This window comes from Nylanderia fulva, unplaced genomic scaffold (assembly GCF_048542155.1).
Source record: "Nylanderia fulva isolate GAGA-0341 unplaced genomic scaffold, ASM4854215v1 Scaffold34, whole genome shotgun sequence".
Lineage (NCBI taxonomy): Eukaryota > Metazoa > Arthropoda > Insecta > Hymenoptera > Formicidae > Nylanderia > Nylanderia fulva.
The window spans coordinates 532273-558911 of record NW_028190411.1 but is presented as its reverse complement, the minus strand read 5'-3'; the positions used below and the strand labels follow the sequence as shown (position 1 = coordinate 558911).

At 34.2% G+C, this 26639-nt stretch overlaps 1 protein-coding gene across 5 annotated transcripts; it reads left to right on the top strand.

The window, feature by feature from the left end:
• The first annotated feature begins 30 nt into the window (after positions 1-30).
• LOC114932159 (uncharacterized) lies at positions 31-26639 on the top strand. 5 transcript variants are annotated; one of them, XM_029304325.2, is made up of 13 exons: positions 41-330; positions 8101-8241; positions 11342-11515; positions 11834-13025; positions 13276-14197; positions 14878-15251; positions 15592-15742; positions 16006-16231; positions 16314-16479; positions 20196-20325; positions 23787-23969; positions 24276-24533; positions 24629-26639. In XM_029304325.2, exons 2-13 carry the CDS (start codon positions 8103-8105, stop codon positions 24815-24817), a joined length of 4104 nt encoding a protein of 1367 aa, XP_029160158.1. In that variant the 5' UTR covers positions 41-330; positions 8101-8102; the 3' UTR covers positions 24818-26639. The 5 variants fall into 5 exon arrangements, with proteins under 5 accessions (XP_029160160.1, XP_029160158.1, XP_029160156.1 ...); XM_029304323.2 differs by having other exon boundaries at positions 41-342; XM_029304324.2 differs by lacking the exon at positions 41-330 and adding an exon at positions 5352-5609.

Here is a 26639-nt window from a genome sequence, read left to right as displayed (position 1 = left end):
TATGGAACATAGTGTCTGAGCATTCGTTGCCACGACAGTATAGCGTAAGTCGGCACGTGACGCAACGCAGTGCGACGCGTAGCGCCTATCGAAGAGTGATAACCGATTTTTCGAAAGAAAATAAAACTCCTTTTTTCCTGCGACGTAGGAAGAAACGAGCCGCGATCTTTCGCGAGTGCATATCCGCGCGGAAAAATATGAGTGTTCGCGAACGCCGGTCTCTCGTATTACTCACGAACGCCTGGTGGACGCGTTGAAAAAAAAAAAAACGGTGTTCCACTTGGAGGAGCTGATTTAGCGAGATTGGAATTCGAGTCTGGACCCTTCCAGGTAGTCCTCTCGGTGAGCCCTTCGATAAATTCCTCTCCTCGCAAGCGCATACGAGGCAATCAAGATCGTAGGAATTCATAAATCAAAGTGGGGGAAATAATATTAAGCGCGCGTGCGTATCTAACAATAAGAGACGTCTATTGTAAAATAAATACTCCGAAAAAAACTTGAATAATTCAATCTGTTTATTATATATACTAAAGTATACGAAACAAATTATAAGATAATATTCTATAAAAAAAGTTTGAATATAGAATCGGTTTTTATTCTTAATGAAATTATCTAGATAAGAGCGTAATTATGGAATTATATATATTTTGTGTTATTAAAATTATAATAAATTAAAATTCATTTTTTGTTTAACGCCGCGGCTTTAATTTAACTGAGCTCGAAAGCAAAGATACATAAAGAATATATAAGTTCTTTCTAATTCTAAGAGTCTGACGTAGTACTCTATACATTATACAGAAACTGAAAGTTTCCTACATGCCATCAGCTCATTTACAATGTACGTTTCATTTGTGATGCACATGACATCATGTTCTCAATAAAAAATATTTGATTGTTGGATAGACTTATCAGATTTTTATCACTATCGCTAGATATCACTTTTATTATTTATAGAAAACTGATTTCGGAGATTATACAGGAATTCAATTTAGATGAGGAAATTTTTGTTATTTTTCTTTATTACATTTCCTGCTCTATTTGCAAAATTAAAATAATCTATAGGAAAAAATCACAGGATATTCGTTTCAATCGCAGTGTTTGTATTATGATGGATGCTGAGCCAAACACAGCATGAAATAGAATACTGTCTTATATTCTCGACAAAAGAAATGCATATTGAAACGATAAGAAAATTCAAATTTCTTATCTACATTCTGTAGAAAATATTTTAGAGCCATTTTGTTAGATTCCTTTAGTACCGTGAAATTGATGAAAACTAATTTTTGTCAAGGATTGACAGCGATCTATTATTTTGTAATTCTGAACTTGTTGAGATAAGCAATTGTATTATTTCTTTTGGAATATACCTGGGAATCATGAAATAAACGAAAATTAAACTGGCGAGATGGTAAGTGCGGCGTGACGACGTGATGATGGCAACGACCTGAACAGCTCTGTACAATCTAGTCACGATTCTCGGTGGAGGTCGTGACCTTGCCGATATGCAGGATACGAGAAATATGGAGAACGCGAGGAATATTATCGGGAATCTCGATTGTTGAATTAATCTCACAGAGATATTCATTTGACGATTCTTTACAAAATAAATGAGCTCAGCAGGATTTTAATGAAGAATGAAATATTTATCTCTTGCTGCATTAAGATATAATGATAGATTATATATAAACAAGATTTTAAATATTTATAAATTCATTTCCTATTTCGATAATTAAGAACTCAATTAAAAATAAAAAATAAAAGTAAAAAAAAAAATAAAAATAAAAGAAAATTTGTCCCAGAGAGAGAGAATATTAGTTCATAAAATAATAATTTCATTTCGCTACAAGCGCTGTGCAAGCAAAACATACTGTGTACAAACTACGGTCTTGAATGCAACCCTGGATCGATTTGACGACTCAGTCTCGTTCATTGTCCCTGTATTTTAGTTCACCCTATGAATTGTACGTTGTGGAGCAGCTGCCTATAGCCGACAGTTCGTATATATCCCTAACGTCGAACAATGTCTTTATGCGTCGTGAAGCACATGATCGCGTTTGAAATAAATCTCTCTCTTTTCGCAGATTTTCATACCAGAAATTATTTCTCGAAAATTTTGCAAATTTATTTTATCTTGTCTCGAAAAATTATAATCTAATGTATCGTACATTATCCGAAAGACATGTTATTTACAAAATAAATTAAAAAAAAATCTATGTTAGACAATTGCTTATGTTTCTAACTCTAAAAAGCAGTCATGTGACTATAAATACGCAAGCTTCGTCTTGATCTCATCTTCATTCTCTAATGTTTGTCTCCAATTCTCCCATGCCAGTAGAACTCGCTAAAAAACGAGTCACCCAACAATAATTTAATGTCATTTATTTCTATTGCCTTTATGCGGGCCATTACGTCACGGCGATTTCTCCGCCCTTCGTCGCCGTTTCTCGTCGCGACGATATAAGGCATGCTCTAATTTTCGCCGTACGAAAATTCAACGAAGTAACGCGAGACAAAGAAATGCAAACAGATGGACACGGATCGATAATGTAATCGGCGTAGCGACCGTTGCAAATGCAAATATCGGCTCGGAAAACCTGTTACACATCGTTGAACATGCTGTTTTTCAAAAGTCTGTAACGTCGCGGTCGAGATCGACCTTGAGAAATAAAGACCTCTTGAACATATGATTTAATGCATTATGCTCGTTACGATTTACGTTCCTGCACGACTTTCGCTTTGACCGCTAATGGCATAATGCCCCGGGGATCGTGACGAGGCGATAACTTCCTCTCTCTTTCTTTTCGCTTTGCTTTTATCTACTATTCTAATAACCGCGATTTAATTTGTATCATTTAAATATTCGAGAGGCGCGACGTTAATCGACATTGATGCCGATTATAAAGCGCATGTATATAAACACAGACCGGATTCTACCTACGTAATCTCGATAGAAAATGAGTGGGAATCCGTTTAGGTGTTGGAAAGTGAAAAAAGAGCCTACGCGCGCTCTTCGTATTTGAGCAGATTCAGTTTTTAGAAGTGAGAAAAAAAATAAAAATAAAGAAAAAAATATTTTGGAATATTTTGGAAGAAATAAAAAAATTACAACCAAGAATGCAAATTGATATAGAAAAAATCTTATTACTTATATCTATTATATAATTAGGAGCTAGTTATGCAGATTCAATTTTTAGAAGAGAAAGAAAAAAAATAACCAAGAACGCAAATAAAAATAAGTCTATTATTCATATCTTTTATATAATGAAGATCTAATTATTCATATCTATTATATAATGAAGATCTAATTATACTATCGCTCACAAGATCGCAATAAATGAATAATTATAATAAGAGTCGCGTACTACGCTTCTGTTCCGTTATTCCACTGCATATTCGATAAATATCTCGAACATCTATAAACTGTACGTCGGCGTTAATGCAGTCCATGGGAAGCTGCTACTCAAAGGGTTCGCGTATGAGAGGAACGGTAAAAAATAAAGAGGCAGACACACGAAGAGGAAGATGCGGTTGCCAGGCAGATGTCGCCGCCAGAAATGGGCGAAACTGATGATTTCGTGAAACTTTCGCACGAACGATTGTCACGCGATAGATTTTATGATACTTATTATGTCTCTTGGTTTCGAATTTGGCGTTTCCGAGTCATTTATCGCGCCTACTTCTTTTTTGCCCGACCTAGATCGCTTATTTCTTTGAAATCATTAATCGTTGTCGAATCATTATTATTGCTGGACGCGTCAGATTCTAACATCACTTCAGATTCTCAATTGCCTTAAATTCAGACAATTACCCATATCTCTATATCGATATAACGGCATTTAACGGGGAAGCTGTCATCATCGTCAATGACAAAATACTCAGTTCGTTTCTTATTTGATGGCGATTGTTTACAATGAAAATCGATTACATCTTTCGAGATATATATGCAGTCATTTTATATCCGTCGTAAAAAGTGTGGCAAACATATACTGGCGATATTTTTCTTGCTCTTCAAAGAGTAATAAATATATTTATATGTATGAGATAAAAGATTCTCAATCTTGAATTGAATAATTTATTAATCACGCAGGCCTGAGGAAATTATTCTTACTATTATATAGAAGAGAATAAAAGAAAATATCGCTAGTACATCTACACTTTTTTTACGATGAGCGACTACATATATATATATTTCGAGATATATATGTGAGATCGAATCGCATGTGAGAAGCTTCGTGCACGAAGCTTGCACGTATGCGAGTTACTGCAACGGATGTTCTATATGCGGCAGAACGGAACGGAGCGCGGACAGGACCGGACGCGAAGTGCTTACAGTCGGTACCTGACACGAACGTGCTTCTTCCTGCTAAAACGGTTTCTGTAAATAAACCCGCATCCGTCGAAGCTCAAAGCGAGAAAGGAGAGCCGTCTACACACTCTCTCTCTCTTTCTCTACATGCTGGTCTTTTAATTTGGGATTTCATAAGACAGAGATCTGACAGTAATTGAGTTGGCGACTTTCGCGTCTAAAGTAACTGCGTAGAAATAAAATTGTTTTTAATATAAGTATGCTGTCTTCTAAGCTGGGCAATAGAGCCAAGGAAACGAAACGAAAAATTAATTAAACGAACTTTGGGATCTCAAATTGAGATACAGTTTCGTTTAATTAATTTTTCGTTTCGTTTCCTTGGCTCTATTGCCCAGCTTAGAAGACAGCATACTTATATTATTTATATTGAGAGCCGATAAAAATATTTATTTCTGAAAATTGTTTTTGTTACGAGAAAAAAAAAACATTGGCTCCCACAGTTTATCGGAAGTAAGTTCGTGTATCAATGACTGATACATTTTTGACTTGATACTTGTTTGTTCGACACCATTACATCAATCTAAAATCGTTTGATTTTTATAGTAACAAGAACGAAGAAAAAAAAATCTCAGAACTATATCAATTTGGCTCATCGCGTATACATCTCGCGAACGTTAAAGATAAAATAACTCATATATCTCCGTAGGCGATGCTCATATAGTGGGGCATCATTGTAAATCATTCCGCGTGTAGCACAACTGACGTCATCGGTAAACGTTTATATCGCGGCGTTAACTGCCGCTAATGGAGAACGAACCGTTGACCCATTGAGAAAAGCTTCGCCAAAAGAGAGTATGTCGATGATGACAGCGATCCAATTAATTGACACACGTCATTTCTTAATGCGCTCGTTCGCGAGTATCTTTGCATTTCCTTTACGAGGACGATAATCGACTAATCTAATCTAATATTAGATAGACGTGCTAAGCTGCAATTTGCACGGAGAGGCGTGACTATATGTGCTTTCATTAAAATCATGCTATCATTGTGCGCTATCTTCTCGCTTGCGTGCGGGCAAACATTTACGTTCGCCATTTGCCTACACCACGACTTCTTGCTATCTTTTTAAGTACGCAAGATCTTGCGTTACGTGTTTACAACAAGTGCGTGCGCGACGTGGAAAAAATATTTTTAAAGTTCGTCTTTTCAGAGCGACGCGAACGGAAAAAGATTATCATCGAGAAACGAGCGAAAAGATGTGTCCAAGGCCGTGGGTACCAACTGTATTTGCACGATAATATACGTATGTTGTGATCATACATAGCTGCAAACTCGCAAAGAATTTGCTCCCATTTATTTTCGATTTACTCAACTTATCTTCGCGAATTAAAATTATTCGAATTTTTCGATAAAATTTACAGTACATGGATTTTTCCGATAATTATCTCCCTGCTTCTTAACCTTATATGCATCAAATATTTATCTTCGATAAAAGTGTGATCAAATATATATTTAAGTGTATAAATTTAATTTATAGAATATTTTCAAATTTCTTAAATATATTTTTATTTATTTAATTCACCAATCATAAATTCACCTGCGCACAGGCAGGTGTCTACTGGCTTCAAATAGAGTCACGCGAGAAACCGACGATGCACCTGCGCTTTCTGCCTCGACTGATTTTAATGAAGTGTCACTGGAGAAAATTTGTGACGCGTATATTTCAAATTTGACTTGAGAAGAAACAATAAAATGGGCAATCCTTTTTCCGAATTATAGCACATCCTTTCACTAATGTTAACGCGCTTCAAGATTATAGCGCATATTACGAAGTATGTCTTGAATTTTATCGTTTGACGCACTCCATCATGTTGCGACAAGCGTGTGTTGTTTATTATCGGATATCTTATCACAAATGCCTCGTCAGTCTGGTATTCCATGTATAAGAGACAGCGCAAGTATCGATCCAACTACGTTCCCCGAGAAATGTTCGTTCGCGCGTCCGAACTCGTACTCGTATAAGTATGATGAAATTAAACTGCACTGCGTAATAAGTCGATGACCTACCAGATTTGCGACGATGACCCGTTAGACTCTGCTAACATGCATTCGAAAGCTCGAGAAGATGATGATATCGCGATGATATTTAACGTAGACAGAGCGAAGCTAACGGAGATAACGATAAGATTTCTGCTTTCTCACTCGAAGATCTCAGCTTAAGAAATTCAACGAAATCCAAACGTCTTAATCGTCGGCTTTAAATTACTAGCCGATATGAAATCCGAGGAGGTGTAATTTAAGCAGACTGAATGTACTAATACACGATCGTATGTAGCGCCACAAGCTAACCGTTTATCCGTTTTACCACAGATATTAATTACTAAAATTTCAAACATGAAAGTATTACTCTTTATATGATACTGCAAATAAGAATAAAATGGAATCGGAAAAAGTAATTATATTTTATATTAAATTTAATACCAATTTTTTCCCTTTGCTATTTTAGATTTAAAGATATATGCATTCTTTTTAATTCTTCTATATTGATTCCTATAATTATTATTATTTAAGTCATCAGAAATATATTTTTATTTATTTTGTTATAATTTAATGATGCAGAAATTTAAGAATGATACAATCTTAAGCTGATTCGCCCGAAGTATTTTTGTTCCTAAATGTATGAGATTGCGCGATAACAAGTCATCCTATTTTTTATTTCTCTGTGCATTTCACGCGTTTTCTCCGCAATGAGCTAGCTCGGTATAGAAATTGCAAGTGAAATACACTTCCTCGTGGCCAGACGCGTTAGCAAAGTTCAACGGGACGGCCTAACGTAATGCGCTTAATTAAAGTTGTTTCAACTCGTTAAGATCATTCACATGAGATGAACAACCCTATAAACGGCATGCATGCTTGGCGTCAACTGCGACGATGGTTTTCAGTATGACTAAAATTTTCCAATTCCTTTTATGTGCAGATTTATTAAATATAAAAATCTGTTTAAATATAGACAAAATTAATTAGTTGCAAGCATTTGTTAAAATGTGACCGCAATGAAATTATTTTACAAACGCGGAATTATCATAAATTTCCGTGAGATGCGCAATAGGTCGCAAAAAGGTTAAGAACCCCTGGCGTAGACTAACTTTATGATGGGGAGGAGCCCCAAAAGAAAAAAGATAGAAAAGTCTTTGCGCGTCTCGGAAAGACCGGTTTTTCACTCTTGCCTTTTCCTTTTGGGCAATCCTCTCCATTCTTATCCGCCAATGTGAAGCTTCGCCTCGTAGAACTCATCTGGATCGATCTCTCGCGAAACGATAGCCATAATCTTCGACGAGGTCGTTCGTTGTAGCTAATAATAAGGCACGATAAACTTTCCCTCTTCCCTCTCGATGGTATATGTTTCGACATCGAGTAGCACAACTTTAATGGTGCTCCCCGAGGAGGATGCAAATTTCTCACAGCTATCATAATTGTTATAATTTCCGCGCAGTTTCCCTAATTCTCATGAGAATTCACGATATATGTAGGTCATTGTAGGTAAAACTTATTAAAAATATAATCTTTTTTCCTTTGCTAACATCGCTCTGCGCCGTGTATCATTAATATTTTTGCCAATTAAACTCAATTCATTACGCGCATAGCTCTAATGACAAATGCGGTATTCCCGATTCCCGTGGGTATCGATGGAATTGGATCGTTAACGTTACGTTACGTTACCGCGCCAATCTCTCCGCTATAATTCCACCTGATAATTCTACGGCGCATTTATTACGAATGCTTTCGTTTTACAGGCATGGCGAACATAGCGACCGCCGGTCTCGAGGTGCACGAGGCGGGTCGAGCGTTGCGCGTGCAAACGGAAGCGCCGCATCTCGTCTCCATGGGAAGCGGACGACTGTCGACGGCCGTGACTTTGCATCCTCTGCCCGAAGGTTAGATATAAAAGCGACGTGACGCCTTATTTCACCCTTTCCTGTCTCACGACAAACGCTTCGCTCGAAGAGAGTTTAAGAAGTTATTATAATCAGCTGACATTTTTGACATTTGACGTTTGACATTTATCGTACTGAAAAAAAAAAACACGGGTGCACCTGTGTGTAGCCAAGAGCGAGATATAGAGGGAGAAAGAAAACGTGAAGAATATGATCCTGATGTCAAATTACTCTAATTGGCACATTTTTCTATCATCTGTATCACCTGTGAAATTGTAGCGACAGATAAATTCATCGTCACGTAACCGCGAGTGATTCATTCTGTGTTTAATCCATTTGAATAACGTTATCTAAACATGTACACACACATATACACATTCTGATAAAGCTTTATGGCGCCATAGAGATACGATAGTCGTTAACTACTGCTACTCGTGTAACAATAAATGAAATAGCTCGAAAAAAACGAACGATACTGTTTTGTCATGATACTATGAAAAAATGTGGCGGGAAGAATCGACGATAAAATCTTTATTTCGTCATACAAGTATAAACGTAAGAAAAAGAGACGGCAAGTATTGTATTCAGTTAAATTGAAAGGCTCACGATAGGAAATAGCAAGACCGTAATATCCGCGACTGCACAACCCTTCGAGGTCTCCGCTTTAGCTTTTATGTGCACGCCATATATACGTACGAAGAAACTTGTGCACGCACATATGCGCGGTATATATAAACGTACGGGACATATAAATGGCATAAAGACCGTTTTTCTCCGAGTCAGCAGAGCCGTTTTAAGATCCCCACAGGGCCTACATTTCCGTTCCGGAAGAATAAGCTATAGCAGCCCTGAAACAATATCGTGCGGACTGTGAAACAGCGAACAGATTGAACAAATATCTTAGCCAACAATAATTATTGCCAATCTGCGAAACTTGATAGAAAAAAGAGATTTTAAGACATATATACGAGATACGAGATTTTTGTTTATGAATTCTAGAATCTCTTAAACATGCTAGACGATGTGCGTCATGCGTAACCAAGCATAATAAAATTATTGCGTGAGTCAAACTTCCTACTTCTGTTCCACTTTCGTAACTTTCGGATTGTTCGAGAAAGTCTTAACGAGATCGAGTTTTATTAAATAAAAAAAATAAACGAAAATTTTGACGAGATCAAGAGAGGCGAATGCATGAGAGAACAGCATGTGAACGAGCATAGAGCGTCGTATATATACATGTGACGCGAATAAATCTGTCTGGGCGGACGCATGTACCTGCATAACGCTTGCACGAAGATAGATATACGCGTAGGATGGAATTGATCGACAGGAAGTTATCTTCCGTTCGGCTATGGCGACCGAGTAAAGCGACGCCATCGAAAAAAAAAAATAAATAAGCTTTCTTACAAATTTGTAATGTAAGTTCAACAAGATATCGTACACTCAACTTTTACGTAAGAATTGAATAATAAATTAAAATAAGAAAAAGTTTTCCGAGAAATTTTTAAAGTGGGTCACGACAGAAATTTACTTTCAAACTTAATTGCCAAGAGATTTTAATTAACGGCGGAGAGCGGTCTATCAATTTTTCAGAATATTATCTTCGCGCGAGATAAGAGTGCCACACTTTTCCTCCGAGCACCTGTCCCGCCCGTCTGTATCTGTTTGCATGCCGGAACACCGCGTCTACTTGGAATTTACGGTCGCGTTTCGTTTTGAAATCACAGAAAACTTTCTCCTGTACGAAACAATACGCGTTTACGCGACAAAATTCGATCTTCGAAATCTAGTGCCAATGATTCTCACGTTAATTAAAATCTGAATTTTCCATATTTTCAGTAAAAAAAAAAATACTTAAAATACAAAAAATATATTAATACATTTTGCATTACTTCAATATAATTGATTGATATAATGAGGGTATAGTGGTTATTCAAATGGATATATAGTCTGTAGAAATAGATATATCTTCGATTTGCACGACGTGCGAATTCATGTATCGCATTCCGAGAATATTGAACATGATCTGATTCATCTCTCGAACACGTTCGGCGAAAGAGAGAGAGATAGAGAGAGAGGAGAAAAAATCAGTGCAGCCGTTGCTTAAATCTAGACACCGTCGGACATTTATATATTTCTACACAACGCACGTCGTGCGGCCAACACATTTCCAAAAAGACCGAAAATGCAAGAGAGAGAGTGCACGACCGCGCTAAAACTAAATATAACTGCAGTCCTTCGTAGAATGCACCACGATTTACCCGTGTCGCGTGGAACGGAACACGCCCAGAGTTATTTTACGGAAACTAGTGCGAGTTATTTATCGATCTATCGAGAGCCGATTCTATAGAGCTCTGTGAAAAAGTCGCGTCCGCTTTGTGTACAAGTGTATTTTCGTAGATCTATTAAAAGTTAAACGATTCTCCGTGGCAAATTGAATTTTAAAGGTGCGCAAGCAATTAATAAAGTTCTAAGTGTCTTGTTAATTCAAATTTGCATTTTAATTCGACAGCATTTCGCTTCGATCGAAGTACTTCCGTACTTCGAAGTCTTGTGCATCTGGTGGAGAATATATCCGCCGTTCTCGTTGTGGTCGTTAGGTCGTTGACATTCCCGGAAGGCTCAAATTAATATTGTAAACTGGCCGGGCTCTCTATGCGCCTTTCGGAATTGAAGTGCGGCGAGACAATTCCGCGGATGAACTCGAGAATTTAATTATGTCGATATTTATATACCGATACACTCTCTCGCGAGAACTGCTGCCAAAATAAACGTAACTCAGCGTGTGTTATGTTGGAAAGTGCATTACTAAGCCCGCGAGAATTTCAATCGGAATGCATTATATATATGTACGCGCTCGCCCGGTTTCCATTCAACCGTAAGACACGCGCAAGAGATATTTAGTCACGCTTCCTGATCTTCCCTTTTTTTAATCTTGTATCTTACGTTTCAAATCAAGTTTCTCAGAAGTGTGAATATAATTTCAAAAATAAACAGATATAAGAAAAAATATCTCTGCAGCGCTTAGTTCTTTTTTCACTCTCTCGATCTCTCTTTCGACAAATAAATTTATCCATCATCTCTTTCATTTCTCTCACAGGTAAGATCACGCTGGGATCAAACCGAGATGCGGATATTTTGGTGGCTGGTACCGGCGTTGAACCCATACACTGCGCGATCGAAAACAATAACGGCGCGGTCACTCTTCATCCCATAAACGGAAACACGTCTGTCGATGGTGTACCGATAAATTCACCAGTGAGACTCGCGCAAGGTAAGAAACCTTGGCCTAAATACTAATAATCCCAGCTAATGCACATAGCTGACCTTCTAAAAGGGCAGCATAAAAGGTTCTTCGTCCCGACTAAAAATACTATTTCAATTAAAGATGTCTTGATATTTATCGGTACAGCATTATTTACGTAATTATTACAAAATTTATTTAATTAATAAATAAAATATTATATATATAATATAATGAAATATTATTATTTAAACAAATATAATAAAATATTATTACGAAATTCATTTAATTAATAAACAAGATAAAATACTGACGGAGATAAAGAAAACAATGTGCTAAATGTTTCAGGCTGCATGCTATCGATAGGTCGATCAAACTATATGCGCTTCAATCATCCAGCCGAGGCTAAGCATCTACGATCCGTCCTTCCCCACTCGAGAATCTCAATGGCGCCGATCAGTTTCGCTTTACCCGACAACCAGCCGCAAGAGAATCATCACTTGGAGCGAAAGCCGCCAGTCGCGCCGCGAAAATCTCCGAGGAATTCCTGCTCCGACGACGAGATCGGCTTTCTGGGCAAGCTGACTAAATTCGAGATGCTGTCGAAGCAAAACAGAAGCAATTGCGTCTCGCCGAAGGTCTTTCCCGCCGGTGCCCTCACGACGAACGTGCCGGCCGATCAAATCCTTGGTCACTCGAGATCATCGAGTCTCGTGTCCTTGACGAAATCTCCAGTGAACGGTAACGTCGAGTCCCCTTCGCAGAACTCGATCGGTTATCACGACGAGGCTCGTCAACGATCGGACCCGCGACTCGGAACGCCGACTCGATCGAACGCGACGAACCTGCAGTGCCAGAATCACAATCAAATCAGAATGTACTCGGCGGAAGCATACCTGAAGACGTGCAAGCCATGTTACCGCGATAGTAGCAGCAAGAACGTGCGATCGCCGTCTCTCGGAATGACAGCGCCCAAAATTGTCGCCGCTCGAAGCGGCGACTTGATGTCTCGAAGTATGACTTGTCAGAGCGCGAACGAGTTTGATCATCTCCCAGACGGGGACTTCAACATGAGTCAGAGCCTGATTGTCACGAAAACAACGACCACGGAGTTTCTACAATTGGAGAACTACGGATCAAATCCGAGTATCTGCAGCGCCGGGGACTCTAATCCCGCGATGTGGAGGCCGTCTGTCACTCAGGGTCTCGGCTCGAATTCGAATATTAAGCGAATTCAACCACCGAGCCCGGCATTCAATCGGAATCCGCGATATAGCGAGCAAAAGAGGGTTTACGCGAGAGTCAAGAGTCCTACTCCCAGTGTCGGCAGCAGCTGTTCCCTCGAGGAATTGAGGGAAAGGCAAGCCGACGCGGAGAACAAACGCAGAGAGGCGGAGACCAAGCGGAAACAAGCGCAGGAAGAGAGGTTAAGAGAGCAAGAGGTCGAGAGGCAAGAGAAAATGAGACTCGAAGAAATCTTAGCAATGTGTGCTGAGTATGAAAGACAGAGCACTATCGACAAGCCGAGGCAGCATAATCGGTAATTATTGCGTTTTGCGTATGTTTCAATTTAATTATTTTGTTTCAATTTTCTTCTATTTTTATACAATATATATATTTTTTAAATATTCTATAATGTTCACTCTTCCAAAATAAACACTTAAAAAAATTTTGCAGAAATTTATTTAAAATTAATTTTTATATATTTTGTTTCAATTTTTTTGCCAGAAAAAAGAGAAAGATTGAAGAAAATATTGTATTAGCAATTACATAATAAAAATACTTTGCAGGATCATAACAAATGGATCTCTCCCGCGTGACAAGAGACCCGGCTATACCTCACCCTTCGACAGTCCGAAGAGTCCGTCAAAAAATCAACCGCATTTCTCCTTCGACATCGGCAAGCAAACCAGTTTGGGTACTTCGTCTTATGAAAACGTATCCGTCCAAAATTCGAAAGTTATTTTTCAAAATGGCAATTCGCCCTCCAATCGTAAGGATCAGTCTGTACAAATTGAAAATTATTTGTGCGACATTCCCGTTGGATCGTCGCATGCAACTACATCGAACAGTAATCAAATGGCAAAGTACTCTAACGCTCACAACACAAATGGCAGCTATAATTTCTCAGGCGCAGTTTCCCGCGGCAGCAATTACGAAAACGTTATCATCGGCAATAATAGAAATAGTTACACCGATGGAATCGATAATTACATAAAAGCTGACGACGACACCAAAGGCTTATCGTCCATATATGGAACAATTCGACCGAATGGAACGAAAATCGAGCAAGCGACGCAAAATGGAACCGCGAATCTTTACGAAAATATCGCGATATCTTCGACGACGCGGAATAACAATCAGAATCATTCCCTGCCAAAGAAAAACGGCCAGATATCGAACTCGTGCGAAATGATAGAGAATAAACTCGCGATATCGAACGACGATCTCCTCGAGGCGATCGAGCAGCTGTCTATGCTCTCGAAGCCCAAGGAAGTCTGCGTGATACCTAAGCGAAACAATACCGAAAAGGACAACGCAAAGTCCAACGAAGCGAAAGCCGACAAAGAGAGGAAGCAGTTGGAGGAGAAGGACAGGAAGAAATACATAGATTTCTTGCAAAACGAGAAGCTGCACATACTTGGCAACATGGATGTTTTGAAAAGGAGCGTCGCCGAAATTGAGACTCAAGAAGAAGAAATTAGTCGAGAGGTGATTTCATTCTTACTTTGTAAACTAAACAATCTTGAACAGATAAATTCACAATTGCGAACTGTCATCTCATATATGCGTCGTATATCGTATATTAAATAAGTTGTTTATTTGTTCTCTTTATCTCTTTCTGGGCATGGAATGCTATAAGACATCCGATCGTAAGTATCTGTCATGTTAGATAATAAGATATATTAATTAATAATACAATAATTGGTGATTTCAAACTTAAATTTTCGTTATCTACATTTAAATGTTCCGAGTTAATATAATATTTATGTGTTTACGTTTTCCTATAGAATCTTTTGATATCGAATTTTTTTCAGCGCGCGATGTTCGTTTGTAGAATACGACAATAACGATAACAATTAATTTTTCTTATAAAAATGAATTAAATAAAAAATTAAATTGGAAATATATAGTAAAAAAATAGAATAACAGATTAAATAGAAAATAAATTAACAATGTAAAGATTTATTTATATACATCATAATTGTATCATCGTTATTGTCGCATCTTATGTAATTATTACACGGAATCTAGGAACGAATATGATGTATTTTGGAAGCAATTATCTTGTCGATGTTTTATTTGTCCAATAAATTCGGACTTATAAAAATTTCACTGAAGAATTGCTTGGAAGCTTTTAATAAAAATCAAATGCATTATTTGTTTGACAGCTCGAATTGGAGCAGGCGCTATTATCCGCGGAATATGAATCGGAATCTTTAAAGCTCACGCAGGACGAGGGAGAGAAGCTTAAAGTGCAAATGCGAATAAACGAATTGGAAAGAGAAATGGCAGAGGATAACGCGACTCATTCGAATTTACAAGCAGAAGCGAAACAACGCGTTCAAAAAGCACAGCAAATTTGTGCTCGACTGGACGAACAATTAAATATTTGCTCGGATGAAATTACGCAGCAGAATATTGCTGACAAGTTTGCAGCTCAGCAAGATATCCTCGAAAGCGAAAGGAAAGCTTTCGAAGACTTAGAGTTTCATCATCTCGAGGAAGAGGCGAGCAAATTGGCTACAAGAGAAGAGCTGCAGAGGTATATATTTAAATTAAGAACTGCATGTTTCGGGAAAACGTATGAAATATAAAAAATTATAAAAACATGAAATGTGTATCTCGAGAAAAATCTGTATAAAAAATCTGTATCTATATAATCATTTGCAAAATAATATTGTATTTTATATAAATTTTTTTGACAAATTTTTACAGATTTTTCTCCATCGCAGATATAGATTTACATTTTATTAAGATTGATTATTTCGCATATTTTTCTTGAGATTAATATTTTATATGTTTTTTCGAAATGCATATTTCGTGTACATACTTTTCACATTGATATTTTCTCAAGATTGATATCTCTTTGTAAATTCTTACAGATATTTAAGTGACCTTACAAATAAAATCGAAGGCAGAAAATCGCAATTGAATCACTTGGAATCGCAACGATCCGAAATAAAGAATACGGCGACTAAAGAGGCTAGATGTCTCGAGAGACAGAAATTAGGACATTTAAAGCGATTAGAAGAAGTCAGTATATAGCAATAATTACGAAAAACATTAACCTACTAAATCTAGCAAATTCAAAAAGAAATAATAAGCCTTATAAGTATATTAATAGAATTATACTTATAATTCTATTTTACTTTCTTGCAATATAAAATATTAATTATAATTGCTGACTAAGTATACATTAATTTTTTTAGTGGGTTAATATCTCTTTTCTCATCGGTTAATATATTGTATCGTTAATTAATAATGACTGAATCAATTAATGATTACGGTTATAACAGGCTAGAAATCGAGTACGAGAAATAAATGAGGAACTTAGCTATCTGGCTCAAAACTCTGCTGAATATTCTGAGGAAAAACGGTCCCCGAGCAGGGAAGATTTTGACAGAATCTCTAGAGTGACAAATGATTCTCCTATCGTAAATAATCAAGGCAGTTTGGGAAGAAAGACAATCGAGTCCCTGAAAGAAATTGAAAGAAATCGACAGCTTCATTTAGCTAAACAAGGTGCAAATAATTTCAATTTACAAATTTTTAAATATAATATAGAGGTCAAAAAACAAAAATAAAAATGTTAATATTTTTCTAGGAAGTCAAGTAATCTCGGAAGAAAGACGAAGAGTCGAAGAATTAAAAAGACGCGTACAAGATGAGGTTCGCTCGCAATGGGAAGAGAGGAAAATGAATTGTGCGTCTTTTAACAGTGTTGAATCTGGCGAAGAATCTTCCAGTTATTCCACTGGACCAACAGAAAGGTAAGTCGAATATAAATGTAGTTAGTTAGATTTTTCATTTAATTAAAAATTAAAATATTATTATTTTGTAATTCCTTTTTTGTCTTTATATTATCTCTGTATGTGAATAGATAAAAAACGATAACATCATAATTCAAAAAATTTTGCATTAATGATTTTTCACAATACATGATGCTTAAATATTAGTATCATAAGTATGCATTTTTATTTACATATACGAGAAAAAAATCAGAGATTTATTACGTCACGTAAAAATTAATGCACACAGAAACATACACTATTCATACAAAGTACATGAAATACAAGGTGCTTGCGTTATTGCGCAATATATCTAATCGTGACTCTTTTCATCGTTGATTGAAGCTTATTACGAAATCTTCCTCATCGACGCACCTCGATGTGTACTAGCGTGTAATAGTTTGAGTTCCCCACATGTTCAATAAAAAATTTAAATTTGTCGACGTAATGACTTATCATGACGTAAGGTAGACAGTTAAGCAAATATCTAAAATAATTTCGGTGATTATATAATTTGACTATATACACTTTTTTGCACTTTATTTTTTGTAAAAAAACAAATTGTTTTCATTGTTAAAAAAAATATATAAATGCATTTTAGAAAAAATGTGATTCTGAAAAACCCATTTTGCGAAATGTAAAAAAGATCAGTCTACACATTAATCTTACTCTCTCTAATAATGTTATTGTCAATAAGCAAGATACTGTTTAAGAGCAATTACTGATCGCGTGCGAGGGCCGCATATCGCGTCGGTTGATCAGCACTCAACTCGAGTCTTCGTTCTCTCGCGGTGCAAGGTAGGCGGGGCGTTATCGCGCGATACGATATCTGGGTATATAGCTACATGTCTTTCCGTGGCTCTAACGTCGCGTTAAACGTGTACGTGGAAAAAGGGAAATGCGAGAATATTCGGAGCGTCATGACGCGCGATAAACGCGGACAAACAGTGACTCGCTAATAACGAGAAGGATTAAGATGTGTATTCGGTGTCTGTTGTCGACAATGTTTCAAAATGGATCCAAGAGAAATAAGCGGGATGGTGCTAAACGGAGCCAGAATTACGGGGTGCAATCTGATCACTTTCCTCACTAGTAATCGTTGTTACATCTGCGCTAAAGATTGGATCTGCGACAACTGTTATCGTCCTCTGGAGAGTCATACGCGCGATATTCGCCAACGTTATTTGTGAGTCATGGGTTTTTGAAAGAAATCTTATAGTTTTTTCTATTAGATATTAATAATTCAATTAATAATTTATGAGACAATTAAAATCTATTTTTTTGAATGTACTAATTAATAAAAAATGTCATTTTAAAAACCTAAATTTAATTAATTAATTCTCTCTAATACAATTTTTTTGACATAAAACAGATTATTAAAAGCTTTAAAATTAAAGTTTATCTAATAATAAACCAAAAATAAAATTATTAATTAAAAACACAATTAAAATAATGATTAAAATAAAGCAATGTCTTTATTATTACGACAATATACATATGTGTATGTATTGTGTGTGTGTGTTTCACGCGCATTTAGAATGAAGATGAGATAAAGCTAACAAGGCGACACATTGCAAAAAGTAGAACAACGTTCACCTTCCGACCTCTTCATAATACGTTGTAATATATCTACACGCGCGATGCGCAGACACAACTGCATTTAACGTTTCACTAAGTATTATATATGTATGAGAGAGAGAAAGAGAACTTTAATTAAGATAAGTAAAAAAATTTAAAACTTAGATACTGAAATTATCATAATAATATGCTAAGCACTTTCCTGTTTACATTATTACATTAGCGATCTTTAATTTAGAATCGGCTGTATGTACATATTCACTAAATCTATTTTTTTATACCTATCACCTTTTGGCCTTTAGTTTATATATCATGGTCTGTTGACCTTTTATATCACCGTATTTTGCACTAAAACCTTATATGATCAATTTTTTCACGAAATTGCGATAAACAATTTATCTACTAATGTATTAATATACTCACTACGGAATTTTTTAAAAGATTAATTTATCTACGACGTATTAAATTGTTTACAGTGAATCTATGAATATACACATAGCGAGAGAATGACTTCTTGTATAGAGATCTAATCTAAAACTAAAGTATAGAACTCTTCGAAAGTAACATTCAATGTGTACGCCACGTGAGGCTTCGATAGCTTTAGAGCCGCTACTGAATGAGAAGCTTGATAAGTATTCTTAGTCGCAAAGACTATTAAAATTAAAAAGGTCAGTTATTGGGAACAAGGGAATGTTTATAGCCAAGGCCGAGGTTGGCATAGCAACGAGATCGGAATGTTCGAGTATCGTTCGTGCTGCATTTAACATTGTAGAAGAATTAAATGCTATGCCGGTGGTATCGTCGAACCGGTCTACCGAGTCACTTTGTACTTGTTAGGTTTTAATAATACCTGCCTTTCGCGCTATAGTCGACTATAGGTCTCGTCTTCTCCTCTCAGTCTCGCGATGGTCAGAAGCTAGGAATGTGATTTTCGAAGTGCACGGTATTTCTTACATGAGGATGTCGAATGCGCTGAATTAAAATTCGCGGAAATCAGAGTTCACGCTTCAGTTAATAATAGCGCTTGCTGAATCAGTCAGTGAGAAGTTTCATTTTAAACGTAAATAAAGTGTAAACACGATTCGACGATATCAACAGATCTACGATATTATTACGATAATATTGCTCGATAATCAAACAAAAAAATTCTCGAAAATCAGCTGGCATCTTACCTTTAAACTCGAAAATATGCATTTTTCAGGCAAAATAATTATTTAAAAAATTTCTAAGTGTTTTAATTATCAGAATTTTTTGGAAAGACATATTGTACATGCTAAAAACTATATGAGAACTGTTCTGGAAAAAATAGAATTCTTGAAAATCGACTGGCATCTTTAAATTTGAAAATATGCATTTTTCGGGCAAAATAATTATTGTAAAAAATTCCTGAGTGTTTAAATTATCAAAACTCTTCGAAAAGGCATTGTATATAGCAAAAACTATAGGATAACTGTTTTGAAAAAAAAATGAACTCTTGATAATCCTGTAGTATATCACCTTTAAGTTCAAAAATATGCATTTTTCGGGCAAAAAAATTAGTTTAAAAAATGTCTAAGTGTTTTAATTCTTAGAATTCTTTAAAAAGGGATTGTACATGCCAAAAAAACTATAGGAGAACTGCTTTAGAATAAGTACTCTCGAAAATCGACTGGAGTTTCATTTTGATGTCTATTGTATATAGGTGTCCGGTTGTCTTTATTTCAGTTTAATCAATATTATTTGGCTTTTAAAAGTCTTCTTAGAACTCATATAGAACTATAAATATTTTCAATTCTGATAATTACTGATAAAGAAAATGTCACTGGACAAAATAAGACGCTGTGAAGTTGGTGTCTCAGTTTGTCCTAAGGCATTTTCATTGCTTTAATGGTCAGAATTATTTGTTTGAGGAGCTCTACAATTATTGTAAATAAAAGAATCAGAAATCTTAATTATTTATAATTATTTATAAGTTTCCAAAATGAGATGCCAACACACTCATAATTGCTATATAATGTTTTATATATTTATATTTTTAATTAATTAATTGCTTTGATAATTTTATTCGATATTATTCAGCATTAATCATTATATTTACGCAAGACGCAAAAGATATAATTTTATAATGGATTTATTTTCAGTGGTAGCGGAAGTAGCGACGGTGCAGAAGGCGGAAACAGTGAAAAATTGTCTCCTAGCAAGCTTTCGGAGCTTACTTCACCCAGTCCAGGACCGTCAAATAATTCTTATACCTTGCTTCAAAATGATAATGTGAGTATGCAGAACAGAGAACTATATATTAAATTAAATTTGAATATATTTAATTTTGGCATGCTATTTTTAATAAATTAAATTGTTATAATACAGGAAATGATACAGTTCGTCTTTGTAGTTGTTTATAATAACAATAATTTAATTTACAATTTAATTTATATATTTTAAGTTATAAAAAACATTTATAAAAATACATTTAAAAAAATGATTATTTGATTTCAAGATTTGATTATTTGTTTTCAAGTTAAAAAATTGCTAACATATTTTGATTCAAAAGCATTTACAGTTTCTTGTGATTTTTAAATTGATTTTTAATGGAAATGTTGAAAAATTACATAACAAATAAAAGGAAAATCGCTACAAATAATTCTAACAAAATTCGAACAATGATCACAAAACTATAATAATATAAGTTTTTAGCTTTTTACATATGTACAGATATTGTGCATATGTATTACAAAGTACGTGTGTAGAAATCGATCTCCTACGGAGAGCAGGAAATAAATACTTTATAACACGTGTATCTCAGTGTTCAAAAACCTTTATTGACCGTATTATTTCTTGTATTTATTTAAAAATAACGAACTAAAAAAAAATTATTTTCATTTTATTTAAATTCTAAAAAAATATGATATAAGCAATTTGTAGTTATACTTAAAATTAAAAGTTTTTTCTTTATTAATGCTTATTCTATATTCTTATATATATTAATTATTGTTACTATAAACAACTATCTATATGTAATGCTATCATTTCCTATATAAAGATTTAATGTATTAAAAGCAGAATGCGTAATTCATAGATTCACGTTTTGATTAATCTTTTTCATACAATTAATTTAAAAATATTCTACAATATTTATAAAATGATAAAAGTATAAAATTTATCTATAAAAAGTAATCTATATTTTAATCTAAAAAATATTTTAACGACAGTTAAATATACTAAACATGGTCACTTGCAGATATGTATATTCCAAAATGTTACGTCTCTCGAATAAACGCGAAAATCTATCTTCCAATCTATTTCTGGTCATGTGGATTTTATCGCGCACCTGTTCAAAGAAATGTCTTTCGACAGTCTCGTCTCAATTTTTCAGTGTTCACCCAAGCATGATTTCTCTTGCCTCGAGACGCATTTATGTCGCGGCTTTATATATTGCGAACATCTCGTGCACTTGACCTCTTAACGTAAAAATTTTTATATAATTTGCTGAAATCGTGATATTCACAACTTTTTTTATGTGGACCTGCTAATTATTGGTACGTTCTTATATAGAAGACACATACATACATATAAATATCTCATATATAAGATTTATAAATATTACATATAAATAAATATTTAAATAAATACATGTATTATAATATAATTTCTTTTTATTTTTTTCTACACTTGTCTCTTTTTTTATATCTCTCTCTTTTCTTGAAATTTCTTTTATTTTACGATCGATAACGTTAAAATATATTCTTCTTTAGCAATAAATTTACTTTATCTATTCTATTTATTTCAAATATTCACACAAAAACAAAAATTTAGTCTCTCAGTTATACGCAGAATACAGAGTACGTTTCGAAGAATTTTGAGTGCAAATGTTTATGTAAAATAGTCCATGAAAAATAAATCAACTAAAAAAAAATTATTTTAATTGTTTAGAGAAAACAACACAAAGAAAGAAATTCTTATAGTGTTATGAGATAAATTTATCATATTGTATGTGTCAGTTGTTCTAAATGCGAGAAGGTACGCATTTTCTTTTGTATGACGTTCATTTTTTTCGTGAAAATGTGGCAATTCAAAGATATCTTAACTTAGAGCATACTTTTGCGTACGTATTTGTTGCCGCCGGAAGTTCGCGCGTCGTCTTGCATGGGACCGCCCATGCATTTTGTGCGTCGTTGAGACGTATGTTTTTCAACACTGACATTTCGCAAGTAGGTATCCATTTGAATTCTGGAGCAAGTGTTTTCGTCATTGCGCACGTGTTTTTCCCGGTGTACAACACGCATATGGACCGCGGTGCGTAAATGTCGAACATTGGACGGAATTCAAAGAATATATTTTATACTTAGATAAATGAGCTTTTGTAATATCTTGATTAAGCTTGCAATAATAATTTATAATGACAGAATTGATGATGTTGGATTCATGAGTTTCTTTTGCAATTGACCCCCTTTCTTGTATATTTATAAATGTAAGATAAATTTCTCATGTCATTTTCCAGACATTTAATTAAATATATTTTACTACAATTTTTTACCATTGTGTCAAAAATAAACTAGTAAACAAAATAATTTTTCAACATACTTTAGATATTTCTTGAAAAAAAATTGTATTATATTTCCTCTTACATTCCTACCACTACTTAGCATCGAGTTAAACTGAGGCGAAATGTCGGCAGTAAATTAGTGTTTGTGATGAGTCACATCGCGTTTGCCGAGCTGACGGAATTTCTCATCTCGTCTGAACCATTCAACTATTAAGAGCAATTATTTGAAAGAATTCTTGATATTATATATATAATATCAAGATTAATACTGAAAATAAGTTAATCTTATCAACAAGATTATTATTATATTTTAAACAAATTGATCAATAATATAAGGATACATATATACATACATACATACATACATACATATATATATATATATATATATATATATATATATCCTTATATCTATTTATTTAAGATATAATAATAATCTTATTGCTGATAACAATAACTTCAATTAATCTATTTTTATTGAGATTTTCATAAAAAATATTTATTAAATCATAATTCATTAATATCAGTATTTATCTATCCATTATATCTAACGTAATTATATCTAAAGAATATTATATATTTTATTATATATAAAGAGATATATCGGCTTGTATTTAGCGATCTGTATCACGCGACGTGTATCATGTGATATTTTATGAATGAATAATCAAAATTTGTTGCGCGGGCGAATTTGGTGCTCACGGCATTCGTCGAATAAGTGGGTGGGAGTCACATTTTACGGTGGGAATTATATAGCTGGACCACCGAGCCACCACTAGCATCAGTCTTTCCCCGTCATCTGTTCGGATCTGTGTAAACGAAACGAGACGTCTTGGCATATTTGCTATCGCTTTCTGTAAAATCATACGAGCGAACTTTTTGAATTGCAATACAATGTCACTTATGTGGATAAATTATGTAAAAGGCAGAACGAAGAAACGTTACATCAGACGAAGACGTGAAGTTTGTAAACATGTATGCAAAAAATTTAATGCAAGATATTGAAAGATCAAATTCTTTTTTGACATTGTCAAAAAAAAATTTGAATAGATATATGATTTCTTATTTTTGTAATATTAAACGCGGCAAGAGAAAGAGTGAACATAGTAAAAGTAGTGAAAGTTGTTATAAAACAAATATATTGAATAACGAGAGGAACAAATAACGAGAGTTCGCGGATTATTTTCAGATGAGAGACGACAGGAGAACATCGATGGAAGGTGAGAGGCTTAGTGATAATAGCGGAGGCGGTGGTGGCGGCGGAGGTATCATCGACGGAAGCGGAAGTCGTCCCCTTTCTCAAACATCTAGCGAGATGGACACTCTTAGTCCACTGCAGTCTGTGAAACATCGTGAAAAGGCAAAACTTCAGGTAATTTCCTCTCTCTTTTGATTAATTATCTACAAAAGATACAAACAACAACAACAGCAGTACGGCAACTGCTAAAGAAATAATTAGAAGCGCAGCAAGAAGACCTTTATTCGAAGAAACTATACTCGACTTAAATATTTTTTTAATATTATCGATTCTGTTTTATTCCATCCTATTTCATTTTACGTAGCTTATTTTATTCTATTCTATTTCTATCTTATTTTATTCTATTTTACTTGCACGATAAATTGCTCAGTTTATTACATTATTGCTAAATCGAAATTCAATAAACGATGATTTTTACAGAGGCCACTTACAAGATATCTACCTATCAAGTCGGAGTCTCTAGATTTAAGGCATCACATAGAGACTGCCGGGCATCAGTTACCTCTGATTTATGATGTTACGGTCGACACGACGAGCTGCAGTGGCTATTTATCAAAAATGAGTAAAAAGTTTCATCATTGGAACAAGCGATGGTTTGTGTTCGATCGCAAACGAAAAACGTTATCTTACTACAGTGACAACGCGTCTAGAAAGGCTCGTGGTGTAATTTATTTCCAGGTAAGCGCATTGAAAACTTCTCTATATAATAAAAAAATGCTAATAATGAAATTATAACATTATAACAAAACATGACATTAAAAAATGGATTGCAGTCGATTGAGGAAGTCTATGTGGATCATATGAACACCGTACGATCGCCACAACCTTCTCTTACTTTCATCGTCAAGACTACATCTAGACTTTATCATCTTATGGCACCTAGCCCAGAAGCTATGCGTGTTTGGGTTGATGTTGTGTTTACCGGAGCAGAAGGATATCACGAATTTGATCACGGCGTTTGATAAAAAAAAACTTACTTGTGAGAAGTAAAACGGATTCATGATATAAAATCAAATTCTCTGATTCGATAACAAGTAAAAATATAGCAATTTCTGATCTTTAATTACTTTCGATTACTTCATAAGATTATTTCGTAAGGAATTTTTATGCTTGAAATAAAAATAGTTTCCGATTAAAAGCAATAAATAGCTACGACTCGAAACACGAGATATGAATAACGGATGATTATTATATATTTTGAAATAATTTTCTATAACGGAAAACTTGTCCATATTAGGCAATATTCGGATATTTAAATGCGATTTCACGTATCAATATCTATATAGATATCAATGAAAACGTCGATTTAAGAAAATAAGCACAAGCGATGTAAGGATCAGGAGTTGCTCCTAAAGATGAATGAAACAACTAAATGCATATTTAAACTACCTAAGCTATTTATATAACCGAAGTAAGAGATATTTTAAAATTAAACATTATAAATTCAAACGAAATCATTGAATTTTATATAATTTTTTTAATATAATAATGAATTAAAACTATTTCTTGTAATCTGGCTAGTACTTTTGATCGGTATCTTAGCCTTAATTATTTTTTCGAGACTGCCATACGCTTATCCACATTAGTAAAAGAAATCTACAAGATATTGACATTAATTAATTGTATTAATTTTGATTTAAATTAAGATTTAAATCAAGATTCAAGAGATTAAGATTATTTTTGTAAAATGAGATTCTTTAAATCATCTGTACTTTGCAGAAAAGAGATCTCGGTAAATATAAGATTTTGAAAAATTATTTCAATTGTTTCAGTATTTGAAGCGTATAAAAATAAAATAACGTTTGATATATTTATATAAATGTTTCTTCAAGATTATTAAATGATTTATTTTTTATCTTGTTTTAAAAATGCACAAATTTTATAAATAGTAAAAATAATTGTATAAAGCATATATTTTTTTTTTTGATAGAATAATTGAGGAGTAATAAAAGATTCCAACAAAGATGCTTTAAAATTTAAATCTTATTAAATACAAATATTTTATATCTTTTGTCAAATAAGTATATAAATCTTATTTTCGACGGTCTCTCCTCAATATTACTTCAAACACTGAATTATTTGAGCTATTTGAAATAATGGGCATTAATAATACATCATGCGCAAGTATTATTCATTAATATCCAAATTAATTAAAAACGGACTTTTACCAATCTAAGTAGATAAGTGTTATTAGAGTTTGTTAAATTTTATATATACTTCTAATCTAGTCTTCCAGCGTATAAATACAAGATTTGTGAAAAGTTAAACGAAATTAAGCAAATAATAATAAAAAAATGCTTTGCAAAAATCTGTATATGTTCAAGAACTGGGGAAAACCAATATTTGTAAATATATTATGTAATTGTATCATTATTATGATACATAAAATTCATATTTTAATATCATGCCATACACATATGCCAAGGATTAAATGGAATAAGACTTTTTACAATTTTATAAAGTCCATGTGTGTCTTATATAAGCTGCAACTTATTTTACGAAATAAATATTATAAAAAGATCGATATCTCATTCTGATTATATTATTTTAATAACATCGCACATATTTAAATAAATGTTTGCAGTTTGACTCGCACGGATTTTAAAAATGTCAGAATGCTTTATCATCTATATCATAAAACTTAAAAGATTATGTAAAAAAACATGTGCAACAATAAATAATCCGATAGTACAATGTTATATAACTCGAGGATTTTAATAAAGTCTATTGCACTTTTTTATTGTAAGATGATATGAAATATAGATTTAAATTGACATATAAAAA

What these genes read in the sequence shown, in the direction of transcription:
- LOC114932159 (XM_029304325.2), top strand. Translation starts at nt 8,103, where the DNA reads ATGGCGAACATAGCGACCGCCGGTCTCGAGGTGCACGAGGCGGGTCGA. An exon ending in TTTGCATCCTCTGCCCGAAG is followed by an intron (nt 8,242 to 11,341) that starts GTTAGATATAAA and finishes TTTCTCTCACAG; the next exon opens with GTAAGATCACGCTGGGATCA. An exon ending in ACCAGTGAGACTCGCGCAAG is followed by an intron (nt 11,516 to 11,833) that starts GTAAGAAACCTT and finishes TAAATGTTTCAG; the next exon opens with GCTGCATGCTATCGATAGGT.